This window comes from Vanacampus margaritifer, chromosome 2, assembly GCF_051991255.1.
Source record: "Vanacampus margaritifer isolate UIUO_Vmar chromosome 2, RoL_Vmar_1.0, whole genome shotgun sequence".
Classification (NCBI taxonomy): domain Eukaryota; kingdom Metazoa; phylum Chordata; class Actinopteri; order Syngnathiformes; family Syngnathidae; genus Vanacampus; species Vanacampus margaritifer.
Genome location: NC_135433.1, coordinates 5,756,637 through 5,769,357, shown reverse-complemented (window position 1 = coordinate 5,769,357; position 12,721 = coordinate 5,756,637). Strand labels below are relative to the sequence as shown.

Below are 12,721 nucleotides of genomic sequence, written 5' to 3'. Positions count from 1 at the left end.
TGTTTTTGTTTTTTAAATCCAGTCAGTTCTGCCAAATATTTTCTGAAATAGATATTTTTGTTCTTGTCAAGCAATTAACAATTGGTTATTGTTTATTTTCCTCACAAATGTTCTACCTGCCGTATGTACCCCTATACTACAAGTGTACGTGCTAAAAAATATTATATCAATATGATCAAATATAAAAATATATTTATTAACAAATATATTTATAATTGTTAATGGCATGTAAAGGGGTTGTCTAGAATGTCCAGTCGCACCAATTGCCAATAACAAAGTCGTTGATGGTTTAAAAGAGAAAAAACAAACTAATCACCTGCGCCACTTCGTGCATCAAATTTTACAGAAAGACCAAAGTCGGTAGTGAGATAAATGTGAGAGGAACGCTTCTTAATCTTTAGACCAAGAGACGGTGAAACAGGTGTCTTAGTTTTCTGTCCATCCACCTGTAGGGAAGCAGAACCACAACTTTTGAGCAATTAGAACAAATAATAAATATTGAAATGTGCAGCTTTAAAGTGTAAACCATAAACATTGCTTGACAATAGTATGTTATATGTGACCTCACTAGTCTAAACATGACATTCTGATTAAAATTAGTTTTATGGAATATGAGTTATGAAGCAAAATCCAGCCATTTTTATCCACCTCAGGGGGCGGCCATTTTGCCACTCGCTGTCGACTGAAGCAGGGTTATTATAGTTTTGGAATTTTTCATTTGAGTTATTTTTTATTTCATTTTGCGTTTTGGTTTTTAAATGTAGTTAGTTTTAATTCATTTTCAAGGTAGTTCTGTTTTTATTAGTTTTAGTTATTTCATAAATGCTTAGTTTCAGTATTAGTTTTAGTAAAAAAAAAAGAAGTGTTTTACTTGTGCGCAATATTTAAAAAACACCATGGGAGCAACGTCTCTATTGGCTGCAGCTAGATGACGTCACTTTTGTGTGACACACTTTCAAACGTCCTTATTCCGGTTAATATCCAAATAAATCTAATTAAAATCACATTTAAAATCATCCCAAAAGGCTCATGTATTAAATTAATTACCAAAGACTAAAACGAAGGACAGTTTTACTAATTATGTAGTTAGTTTTAGTTAGTTTTGTAAATATAAAATGTAGTTTCAGTTAGTTTTTGTTATCTAAAAAGCATTTTTGTTTTTATTTTATTTCGTTAACTAAATTTTTTTGGGAATTTTTGTTTGAGTTTTTTCGTTAGTTTTAGTTAACTAAACTAAACTACCTTGGACTGAAGATGACATCACTGGTGCTCACGGCTCAGGCAACGATCACAGCTTACTTGTTTTCTGAAGCTGCGCTGTGATTGGTTGTTACCTACGACCTGAGCAACATTGATGTCATCTTCAGTCGACAGCAAGTGGCAAAATGGCTGCCCCCTGAGATGGATAAAAACGGCTGGATTTTGCTGCTTAACTCATAGTCCACTAATGCAATATTAACCAGAATACCATATTTAGACGAGTGGGGCTGCATAAAATATATTGTGGTAAAAAAAATATATAATAAAAAAATTGGGGGTTGGCTCCTCCCTCCAATCCTTAAAACTCACAAACAACTTCTGATGCTTCTTGAACTCTTCATCACACTTTTCGCAGTCAATCTTTCCAATGCCATAGTACCTCTCACATCTGCATTTCTGACCGCAGTGTTTGGTATACCACACTTGACCAAACTGAAATAACACAAAGCCAACACAGTAACAGTAGTGCACTTGAACCAAACTGACAATGGAATTCGAAGTTGTCACTTACCCCGTATTTATTGCCGTCTGTGTCCACACATCCGCATTGTTGGATTGGCACACAAACTCCTCGTTTCAGCACAAAGCCATCATCACACACACACCCCGGTTTACAAAGTCTGTTGTGAGTACAATCTGGTGGACAATTCAAAAATCTGCAGGTTGGACTGCAGGCAGGGATACAAGGGCTATATTGACTGTTTCGTGGGCAGGAAGGCCGCGCTGCAGAAAGAGAGAAAGAGAGAGAGAGATAGAGAAAGAACATTAATAACATAATCAAATTGCTATACTGTATTTAGTAATGCTGTCAAACGATTACATTTTTTAAAACTAATTAATCACACAATTTCATGATTAATCACATTTTCTACTTCTGCATCTACTTTTTTTTTCAAACCTTGTAACATTAATGTAAAATCATCTAATAGAAAGTGTATTTAGCAACAAATACTATTCTAATCTAGTATATTTCTTTGATCCTTGAATAAAGTATTCCTTTAAAACCAAAAAAAAAGTTAACTCATTTGATGCCAGCCATTTTCACTGAAGAAACCCCTTTCGCTCCCGGCTGTCCACAGAATATTCTATTCTATTGCTATAAAAACATAACCTACCAAAAGAAAGATTAGAGGTTCTTCTTTTATCAGGAAAAAAATATATTTGTATCTGTTTCTGTTTTGCAGCAATTAGCATTCGAATATAGATAAGTTTCATCATTATTCACAAACCTGTTGAAAACACTGGGGAAAAGAGCTTTTTTGCAACATGGCCCTGGTTGATCTCTAATACTCTGCTGCCACCTGCTGGCAGTTTTTTTGTAATAACTACCATTGCTTTGAGCCACTGGTTTTCAACCCCGGTCCTGGAGTAACCCTATCCAGCCTGTTTTCCTTGTCTCCCGTAGCCAACACAGCTGAGGATCATTATCAGGCTTCATGCAGAGCTTGCTAATTAGCTGATTGTTTGAAACACATATGTTGGCTTTAGGAGACATAGAAAACATGCTGGATAGGGGTACTTGAGGACCGCGGTTGAGAATCACTGCTTTAAGTGACCTCTTCACGTCAGAAGCTGTATCAAAGCCTTCTCTATGCTCTGGCATAAAACCCCACGTATACTGTAAATAAGTTTTTAGGAGTGCAGTACAAAATATTAAAAAAACATATTTTTACGTTTTTGGGATTGAATAAAGAGGAAATCAACCTTAAACATGATGACATCACAGTTGCTCAGGGCTTAGGCAACGAGCAATCACAGCTCACCTGTTTTCTGAAGCTGAGCTGTGATTGTATGTTACCTGAGATTTGAGCAACTGTGATGTTATTTTCACTCGACAGCAAGTGACAAAATGGCCGCCTTCTGATATTGATAAATACTGTTGGATTTTGCTGCTTAACTACTATCCCACTAACGTAAAACTAACCAGAATACTGTATTTAGACTAGTGTAGCTGCATAGAACATATTGTCAGGAACATTTTTTTTGGGTTGACTTCCCTTTCAAACAAAATGATCAAAAGGGACTCAGCTTTACAATCCATCTATAGAAACAACTCTCAGAACGTCTTGCTTCCAGGTTTAGTTCTACTCACTAGCACCACACTCCAGCAGCATTGGTCTGCGAGGTCCCGTGGAGGTAACCTGAGCAAGGTATTTTACTCTGAGATGATACGCAAAAGGCGTATAAATAATAATAATAATTTTTTGGAACCTAACCCCAGCGGATAACGAGGGAACACTGTATACCATATTCGCGGTGTATTTTCATCAACAATAAAGTTTTGCATGGTTTATAGATCATGTCTGTGCACTAAATGGTAAAAAAATAACAAAATTATTATTTACTTCAATTACAGTACCATGTTTTTAACCCATCAAGGCCCGGACCGTGTGACCGCGCTTCTACCGTTAAAGCTGGAGCGCTCCGCAGCGCTCTTCTCCCTTTAAATCCATTTAAGTAAGTCTTTTGGGCGTTTTGGGGTTTTTGACCGATTAAATTAATCAGAATATGCACGAGAGGGTGACGTGGGTCTCGTAGCATGTCCTGGAATTTTATTCAAGCATTTAGATTAGTGGGATATGAAATAAATGACACGATTGACGACGGCGCGGGAGGAATTCGATTCAGTGTAACTAGTCGACAGTAACAAACTGTTAAGAAATATGTTTGTAGACAATGAGGATGTTGAAAAATTTTGATGGCCTTGTAACGGAATGGACGAATCGATTCCCCCGAGGTTATTACAAGCGTTGAAGGTAAATACAGGCCTATATAGTTATGTACCCGCAGATGCAACATTTGTTTGTTGACTTAAAAAAATATATTGAAGGTTTATAATAATTAAGCGGTTAAATGATTTTATCTGAGATATCAATTATTTGTAATATTGTTGAATTTCCAGGAAAACTTCAGGTTTTTGGGGGTGACTCAAAAGTCACCCATAGGTTTTAGAGGCATGTTTTGCCATGCGGTTTGCCATTCGCAGGCCAGTTGTGACAAACGGGGGTGGGCTGATGTTGGGTCACATAAAATAAACCACGGCTCTTTTTTTTTAAAAAAAGGCGGACAAACCAGCGTCCGGCTTCGGGTTGCAGGACGCCGGACTCACCACTGAAAAGTAGGACTCGCTTTCTGTTGTTTGAGGTGCGGGTCTAGCTGTAGTGCGAGGGTATGTAACAGGTGCTGTCATTTCTTCAGTTGTTGGTTCAGGTCCTGGTTCTTCTGTTACGTTGTCTTCTGTGTGCTCGGTTGATGATGGGTGAATTGTGGCAGTGGCCTGAGGTTACCCTTTAACATTACTGTGATGTTTCATACTTGCCTTCAAAAACTTGACTTAAATAGTGCAAATTTAACATTTATCATGAGAAAAGCTGTGTAGAACGTTGAATACGTAGACATGTATTTTAGTCATCAATTGTTTTCTCAAGAATTTATCTGTTTTTGAGTGTAAAACGATTGCTCCGTTTACAAGCATAAAATGTAATGAAATGAATGAATGAGGCATCCCATTTTCACCCATTGCCACATCCAATATGGCGACGGCATCAACATACAGTACTACTTAGCGCTCAAGGCTGCATCTATTTGTCTGGACTCCCACCTGGTATCTCCTCACAGATGCTCGTGATGAGAGAGCCCTCAATGCCGCTTATCGCGTCGAAGTCGACCACGTTAAAGACGTGCGTTTCGGGGGGCGGTGACGCAATCTCCCTCAGCTCGTCCTCGTTTGCATTACCCACACCTGTCCAATAAGAAACAAAAATCAACGGCACCTAGCGGGAAACCTCTTCGCCCGTCAACCGCAGAAACGTACCGACTGCGAATACTTGGATCCCGGCGTCTCTCAGGGCCTGCGCAGGTGCACTCACGTTGGTGCTCGATTGCCCGTCTGTGATTAGGATGAGAACCTTGGGAACATTGGCTCTGGATCCAAATTCTGCTGTGAAGCTGTTCTCCAGGACAAAGGTCAGCGCCGAAGCTGTGTGGAGGTCACAAGGGTTTATCAAGGACACCTTACAATCATCTTGACAGCTAAGAAATTGCTAGCATGTGATGCTACGTTAGTGTAGCTGGCACATACCTGTGTCTGTGCCTCCGCCTACGAACGTTAGGTTCCTGATGGCGTCCACAACGGCCTCTCTGGTCATGTGAGTGGTCAGGTTAAACTCCAGCCTTGGCTGGCTGCTGAACTGCACCAAGCCTAGGAACATGCAGTTCATCGTCACACGCACGTCACATGGACAACGCCGGCTATGACGTTAAAGGCACAAGCGAGCGAGCAAGTGAGCTCACCGACGCGTATTTGGTTGATGTCCACCATGAAGCCCTGCACCAGGTTCTCCAGGAAGATTAGGATCAGTTGGAAGTTGTTGGGGCCGATGCTCCCTGAGCCATCCACCAGGAACACCAGGTCTGCGGCAGTCGTCGTGTCACATGTGACATTTTCCTCTTCTGAGCACGCCCGCACATGCAACACACAAGCGCTCACGTTTACCGATGCGGAATTGGTTGCTCCAGACAGTAGAGTGTTGGAACGCGGCCAGCAGTGGCCGGAAACGGCGCTGATGTGTAAAACCCGGAAGTCGGAAGTCCGTGGCATCTACCCCATAGTGCACATATGTTTGTACACTGGTGCAAGGGACGAGCAACTCCTCCCTGAAAAATTCTCGACAATAATATGTTGAATTATGTTCCATGCCCACAAATCTAAATACGGTATTCTGGTTAGTATTGCATTTGTGGAATATGAGTTAAGCAGCAAAATCTAGGAGTTTTCATCAATCTCAGAAGGCGGCCATTTTACCACTTTCTGTCGAGTGAAAATGACATCACAGATGCTCAAATCTCAGGTAACCATTCACAGCTCAGCTTCAGAAAACAGGTGAGCTGTGATTGGTCGTTGCCTGAGCCCTGAGTAACTGTGATCGTCAGTCGACAGCAAGTGGCAAAATGGCCGCCCCCTGAGATGGATAAAAACAGATGGATTTTGCTTCATAACTCCTATTCCACAAATGTAATATTAATCAGAATGTCATGTTTAGACGAGTGAGGTCACATATGACATTATTGTCAAGAAATGCATATGGTTGAGTTACCCTTTAACATTACTGTGATGTTTCATACTTGCCTTCAAAAACTTGACTTAAATAGTGCAAATTTAACATTAATCATGAGAAAAGCTGTGTAGAACGTTGAATACGTAGACATGTATTTTAGTCAGCAATTGTTTTCTCAAGAATTTATCTGTTTTTGAGTGTAAAACGATTGCTCCGTTTACAAGCATAAAATGTAATGAAATGAATGAATGAGGCATCCCATTTTCACCCATTGCCACATCCAATATGGCGACGGCATCAACATACAGTACTACTTAGCGCTCAAGGCTGCATCTATTTGTCTGGACTCCCACCTGGTATCTCCTCACAGATGCTCGTGATGAGAGAGCCCTCAATGCCGCTTATCGCGTCGAAGTCGACCACGTTAAAGACGTGCGTTTCGGGGGGCGGTGATGCAATCTCCCTCAGCTCGTCCTCGTTTGCATTACCCACACCTGTCCAATAAGAAACAAAAATCAACGGCACCTAGCGGGAAACCTCTTCGCCCGTCAACCGCAGAAACGTACCGACTGCGAATACTTGGATCCCGGCGTCTCTCAGGGCCTGCGCAGGTGCACTCACGTTGGTGCTCGATTGCCCGTCTGTGATTAGGATGAGAACCTTGGGAACATTGGCTCTGGATCCAAATTCTGCTGTGAAGCTGTTCTCCAGGACAAAGGTCAGCGCCGAAGCTGTGTGGAGGTCACAAGGGTTTATCAAGGACACCTTACAATCATCTTGACAGCTAAGAAATTGCTAGCATGTGATGCTACGTTAGTGTAGCTGGCACATACCTGTGTCTGTGCCTCCGCCTACGAACGTTAGGTTCCTGATGGCGTCCACAACGGCCTCTCTGGTCATGTGAGTGGTCAGGTTAAACTCCAGCCTTGGCTGGCTGCTGAACTGCACCAAGCCTAGGAACATGCAGTTCATCGTCACACGCACGTCACATGGACAACGCCGGCTATGACGTTAAAGGCACAAGCGAGCGAGCAAGTGAGCTCACCGACGCGTATTTGGTTGATGTCCACCATGAAGCCCTGCACCAGGTTTTCCAGGAAGATTAGGATCAGTTGGAAGTTGTTGGGGCCGATGCTCCCTGAGCCATCCACCAGGAACACCAGGTCTGCGGCAGTCGTCGTGTCACATGTGACATTTTCCTCTTCTGAGCACGCCCGCACATGCAACACACAAGCGCTCACGTTTACCGATGCGGAATTGGTTGCTCCAGACAGTAGAGTGTTGGAACGCGGCCAGCAGTGGCCGGAAACGGCGCTGATGTGTAAAACCCGGAAGTCGGAAGTCCGTGGCATCTACCCCATAGTGCACATATGTTTGTACACTGGTGCAAGGGACGAGCAACTCCTCCCTGAAAAATTCTCGACAATAATATGTTGAATTATGTTCCATGCCCACAAATCTAAATACGGTATTCTGGTTAGTATTGCATTTGTGGAATATGAGTTAAGCAGCAAAATCTAGGAGTTTTCATCAATCTCAGAAGGCGGCCATTTTACCACTTTCTGTCGAGTGAAAATGACATCACAGATGCTCAAATCTCAGGTAACCATTCACAGCTCAGCTTCAGAAAACAGGGGAGCTGTGATTGGTCGTTGCCTGAGCCCTGAGTAACTGTGATCGTCAGTCGACAGCAAGTGGCAAAATGGCCGCCCCCTGAGATGGATAAAAACAGATGGATTTTACTTCATAACTCATATTCCACAAATGTAATATTAATCAGAATGTCATGTTTAGACGAGTGAGGTCACATATGACATTATTGTCAAGAAATGCATATGGTTGAGTTACCCTTTAACATTACTGTGATGTTTCATACTTGCCTTCAAAAACTTGACTTAAATAGTGCAAATTTAACATTTATCATGAGAAAAGCTGTGTAGAACGTTGAATACGTAGACATGTATTTTAGTCAGCAATTGTTTTCTCAAGAATTTATCTGTTTTTGAGTGTAAAACGATTGCTCCGTTTACAAGCATAAAATGTAATGAAATGAATGAATGAGGCATCCCATTTTCACCCATTGCCACATCCAATATGGCGACGGCATCAACATACAGTACTACTTAGCGCTCAAGGCTGCATCTATTTGTCTGGACTCCCACCTGGTATCTCCTCACAGATGCTCGTGATGAGAGAGCCCTCAATGCCGCTTATCGCATCGAAGTCGACCACGTTAAAGACGTGCGTTTCGGGGGGCGGTGATGCAATCTCCCTCAGCTCGTCCTCGTTTGCATTACCCACACCTGTCCAATAAGAAACAAAAATCAACGGCACCTAGCGGGAAACCTCTTCGCCCGTCAACCGCAGAAACGTACCGACTGCGAATACTTGGATCCCGGCGTCTCTCAGGGCCTGCGCAGGTGCACTCACGTTGGTGCTCGATTGCCCGTCTGTGATTAGGATGAGAACCTTGGGAACATTGGCTCTGGATCCAAATTCTGCTGTGAAGCTGTTCTCCAGGACAAAGGTCAGCGCCGAAGCTGTGTGGAGGTCACAAGGGTTTATCAAGGACACCTTACAATCATCTTGACAGCTAAGAAATTGCTAGCATGTGATGCTACGTTAGTGTAGCTGGCACATACCTGTGTCTGTGCCTCCGCCTACGAACGTTAGGTTCCTGATGGCGTCCACAACGGCCTCTCTGGTCATGTGAGTGGTCAGGTTAAACTCCAGCCTTGGCTGGCTGCTGAACTGCACCAAGCCTAGGAACATGCAGTTCATCGTCACACGCACGTCACATGGACAACGCCGGCTATGACGTTAAAGGCACAAGCGAGCGAGCAAGTGAGCTCACCGACGCGTATTTGGTTGATGTCCACCATGAAGCCCTGCACCAGGTTCTCCAGGAAGATTAGGATCAGTTGGAAGTTGTTGGGGCCGATGCTCCCTGAGCCATCCACCAGGAACACCAGGTCTGCGGCAGTCGTCGTGTCACATGTGACATTTTCCTCTTCTGAGCACGCCCGCACATGCAACACACAAGCGCTCACGTTTACCGATGCGGAATTGGTTGCTCCAGACAGTAGAGTGTTGGAACGCGGCCAGCAGTGGCCGGAAACGGCGCTGATGTGTAAAACCCGGAAGTCGGAAGTCCGTGGCATCTACCCCATAGTGCACATATGTTTGTACACTGGTGCAAGGGACGAGCAACTCCTCCCTGAAAAATTCTCGACAATAATATGTTGAATTATGTTCCATGCCCACAAATCTAAATACGGTATTCTGGTTAGTATTGCATTTGTGGAATATGAGTTAAGCAGCAAAATCTAGGAGTTTTCATCAATCTCAGAAGGCGGCCATTTTACCACTTTCTGTCGAGTGAAAATGACATCACAGATGCTCAAATCTCAGGTAACCATTCACAGCTCAGCTTCAGAAAACAGGTGAGCTGTGATTGGTCGTTGCCTGAGCCCTGAGTAACTGTGATCGTCAGTCGACAGCAAGTGGCAAAATGGCCGCCCCCTGAGATGGATAAAAACAGATGGATTTTGCTTCATAACTCCTATTCCACAAATGTAATATTAATCAGAATGTCATGTTTAGACGAGTGAGGTCACATATGACATTATTGTCAAGAAATGCATATGGTTGAGTTACCCTTTAACATTACTGTGATGTTTCATACTTGCCTTCAAAAACTTGACTTAAATAGTGCAAATTTAACATTAATCATGAGAAAAGCTGTGTAGAACGTTGAATACGTAGACATGTATTTTAGTCAGCAATTGTTTTCTCAAGAATTTATCTGTTTTTGAGTGTAAAACGATTGCTCCGTTTACAAGCATAAAATGTAATGAAATGAATGAATGAGGCATCCCATTTTCACCCATTGCCACATCCAATATGGCGACGGCATCAACATACAGTACTACTTAGCGCTCAAGGCTGCATCTATTTGTCTGGACTCCCACCTGGTATCTCCTCACAGATGCTCGTGATGAGAGAGCCCTCAATGCCGCTTATCGCGTCGAAGTCGACCACGTTAAAGACGTGCGTTTCGGGGGGCGGTGATGCAATCTCCCTCAGCTCGTCCTCGTTTGCATTACCCACACCTGTCCAATAAGAAACAAAAATCAACGGCACCTAGCGGGAAACCTCTTCGCCCGTCAACCGCAGAAACGTACCGACTGCGAATACTTGGATCCCGGCGTCTCTCAGGGCCTGCGCAGGTGCACTCACGTTGGTGCTCGATTGCCCGTCTGTGATTAGGATGAGAACCTTGGGAACATTGGCTCTGGATCCAAATTCTGCTGTGAAGCTGTTCTCCAGGACAAAGGTCAGCGCCGAAGCTGTGTGGAGGTCACAAGGGTTTATCAAGGACACCTTACAATCATCTTGACAGCTAAGAAATTGCTAGCATGTGATGCTACGTTAGTGTAGCTGGCACATACCTGTGTCTGTGCCTCCGCCTACGAACGTTAGGTTCCTGATGGCGTCCACAACGGCCTCTCTGGTCATGTGAGTGGTCAGGTTAAACTCCAGCCTTGGCTGGCTGCTGAACTGCACCAAGCCTAGGAACATGCAGTTCATCGTCACACGCACGTCACATGGACAACGCCGGCTATGACGTTAAAGGCACAAGCGAGCGAGCAAGTGAGCTCACCGACGCGTATTTGGTTGATGTCCACCATGAAGCCCTGCACCAGGTTTTCCAGGAAGATTAGGATCAGTTGGAAGTTGTTGGGGCCGATGCTCCCTGAGCCATCCACCAGGAACACCAGGTCTGCGGCAGTCGTCGTGTCACATGTGACATTTTCCTCTTCTGAGCACGCCCGCACATGCAACACACAAGCGCTCACGTTTACCGATGCGGAATTGGTTGCTCCAGACAGTAGAGTGTTGGAACGCGGCCAGCAGTGGCCGGAAACGGCGCTGATGTGTAAAACCCGGAAGTCGGAAGTCCGTGGCATCTACCCCATAGTGCACATATGTTTGTACACTGGTGCAAGGGACGAGCAACTCCTCCCTGAAAAATTCTCGACAATAATATGTTGAATTATGTTCCATGCCCACAAATCTAAATACGGTATTCTGGTTAGTATTGCATTTGTGGAATATGAGTTAAGCAGCAAAATCTAGGAGTTTTCATCAATCTCAGAAGGCGGCCATTTTACCACTTTCTGTCGAGTGAAAATGACATCACAGATGCTCAAATCTCAGGTAACCATTCACAGCTCAGCTTCAGAAAACAGGGGAGCTGTGATTGGTCGTTGCCTGAGCCCTGAGTAACTGTGATCGTCAGTCGACAGCAAGTGGCAAAATGGCCGCCCCCTGAGATGGATAAAAACAGATGGATTTTACTTCATAACTCATATTCCACAAATGTAATATTAATCAGAATGTCATGTTTAGACGAGTGAGGTCACATATGACATTATTGTCAAGAAATGCATATGGTTGAGTTACCCTTTAACATTACTGTGATGTTTCATACTTGCCTTCAAAAACTTGACTTAAATAGTGCAAATTTAACATTTATCATGAGAAAAGCTGTGTAGAACGTTGAATACGTAGACATGTATTTTAGTCAGCAATTGTTTTCTCAAGAATTTATCTGTTTTTGAGTGTAAAACGATTGCTCCGTTTACAAGCATAAAATGTAATGAAATGAATGAATGAGGCATCCCATTTTCACCCATTGCCACATCCAATATGGCGACGGCATCAACATACAGTACTACTTAGCGCTCAAGGCTGCATCTATTTGTCTGGACTCCCACCTGGTATCTCCTCACAGATGCTCGTGATGAGAGAGCCCTCAATGCCGCTTATCGCATCGAAGTCGACCACGTTAAAGACGTGCGTTTCGGGGGGCGGTGATGCAATCTCCCTCAGCTCGTCCTCGTTTGCATTACCCACACCTGTCCAATAAGAAACAAAAATCAACGGCACCTAGCGGGAAACCTCTTCGCCCGTCAACCGCAGAAACGTACCGACTGCGAATACTTGGATCCCGGCGTCTCTCAGGGCCTGCGCAGGTGCACTCACGTTGGTGCTCGATTGCCCGTCTGTGATTAGGATGAGAACCTTGGGAACATTGGCTCTGGATCCAAATTCTGCTGTGAAGCTGTTCTCCAGGACAAAGGTCAGCGCCGAAGCTGTGTGGAGGTCACAAGGGTTTATCAAGGACACCTTACAATCATCTTGACAGCTAAGAAATTGCTAGCATGTGATGCTACGTTAGTGTAGCTGGCACATACCTGTGTCTGTGCCTCCGCCTACGAACGTTAGGTTCCTGATGGCGTCCACAACGGCCTCTCTGGTCATGTGAGTGGTCAGGTTAAACTCCAGCCTTGGCTGGCTGCTGAACTGCACCAAGCCTAGGAACATGCAGTTCATCGTCA

General features: G+C 43.9%; 1 protein-coding gene and 1 long non-coding RNA gene across 4 annotated transcripts in view; one reads left to right on the top strand and one right to left on the bottom strand.

Moving 5' to 3' along the window:
- Nucleotides 1–12,721, top strand: part of LOC144043440 (uncharacterized) — a 90,508-nt gene that overhangs the window by 29,786 nt on the left and 48,001 nt on the right. The gene's annotated exons all lie outside the window — the stretch shown is intronic.
- The window catches only part of LOC144044398 (collagen alpha-3(VI) chain-like), a 33,595-nt gene that overhangs the window by 315 nt on the left and 20,559 nt on the right, over nt 1–12,721 (bottom strand). For 2 of the 3 annotated variants that reach the window (XM_077558783.1, XM_077558782.1), the window contains exons 28-49: nt 12,578–12,697; nt 12,311–12,475; nt 12,098–12,238; nt 10,981–11,139; nt 10,769–10,888; nt 10,502–10,666; nt 10,289–10,429; nt 9,172–9,330; nt 8,960–9,079; nt 8,693–8,857; nt 8,480–8,620; nt 7,363–7,521; nt 7,151–7,270; nt 6,884–7,048; nt 6,671–6,811; nt 5,554–5,712; nt 5,342–5,461; nt 5,075–5,239; nt 4,862–5,002; nt 1,772–1,983; nt 1,570–1,692; nt 317–446 (exon numbers count right to left, since the gene is read on the bottom strand). In XM_077558783.1, coding sequence (XP_077414909.1) covers nt 317–446; nt 1,570–1,692; nt 1,772–1,983; nt 4,862–5,002; nt 5,075–5,239; nt 5,342–5,461; nt 5,554–5,712; nt 6,671–6,811; nt 6,884–7,048; nt 7,151–7,270; nt 7,363–7,521; nt 8,480–8,620; nt 8,693–8,857; nt 8,960–9,079; nt 9,172–9,330; nt 10,289–10,429; nt 10,502–10,666; nt 10,769–10,888; nt 10,981–11,139; nt 12,098–12,238; nt 12,311–12,475; nt 12,578–12,697 — 3,231 coding nt within the window. The remainder of the gene's footprint in view (nt 1–316; nt 447–1,569; nt 1,693–1,771; nt 1,984–4,861; nt 5,003–5,074; nt 5,240–5,341; nt 5,462–5,553; nt 5,713–6,670; nt 6,812–6,883; nt 7,049–7,150; nt 7,271–7,362; nt 7,522–8,479; nt 8,621–8,692; nt 8,858–8,959; nt 9,080–9,171; nt 9,331–10,288; nt 10,430–10,501; nt 10,667–10,768; nt 10,889–10,980; nt 11,140–12,097; nt 12,239–12,310; nt 12,476–12,577; nt 12,698–12,721) is intronic. The other variant, XM_077558784.1, reaches the window with a different exon arrangement.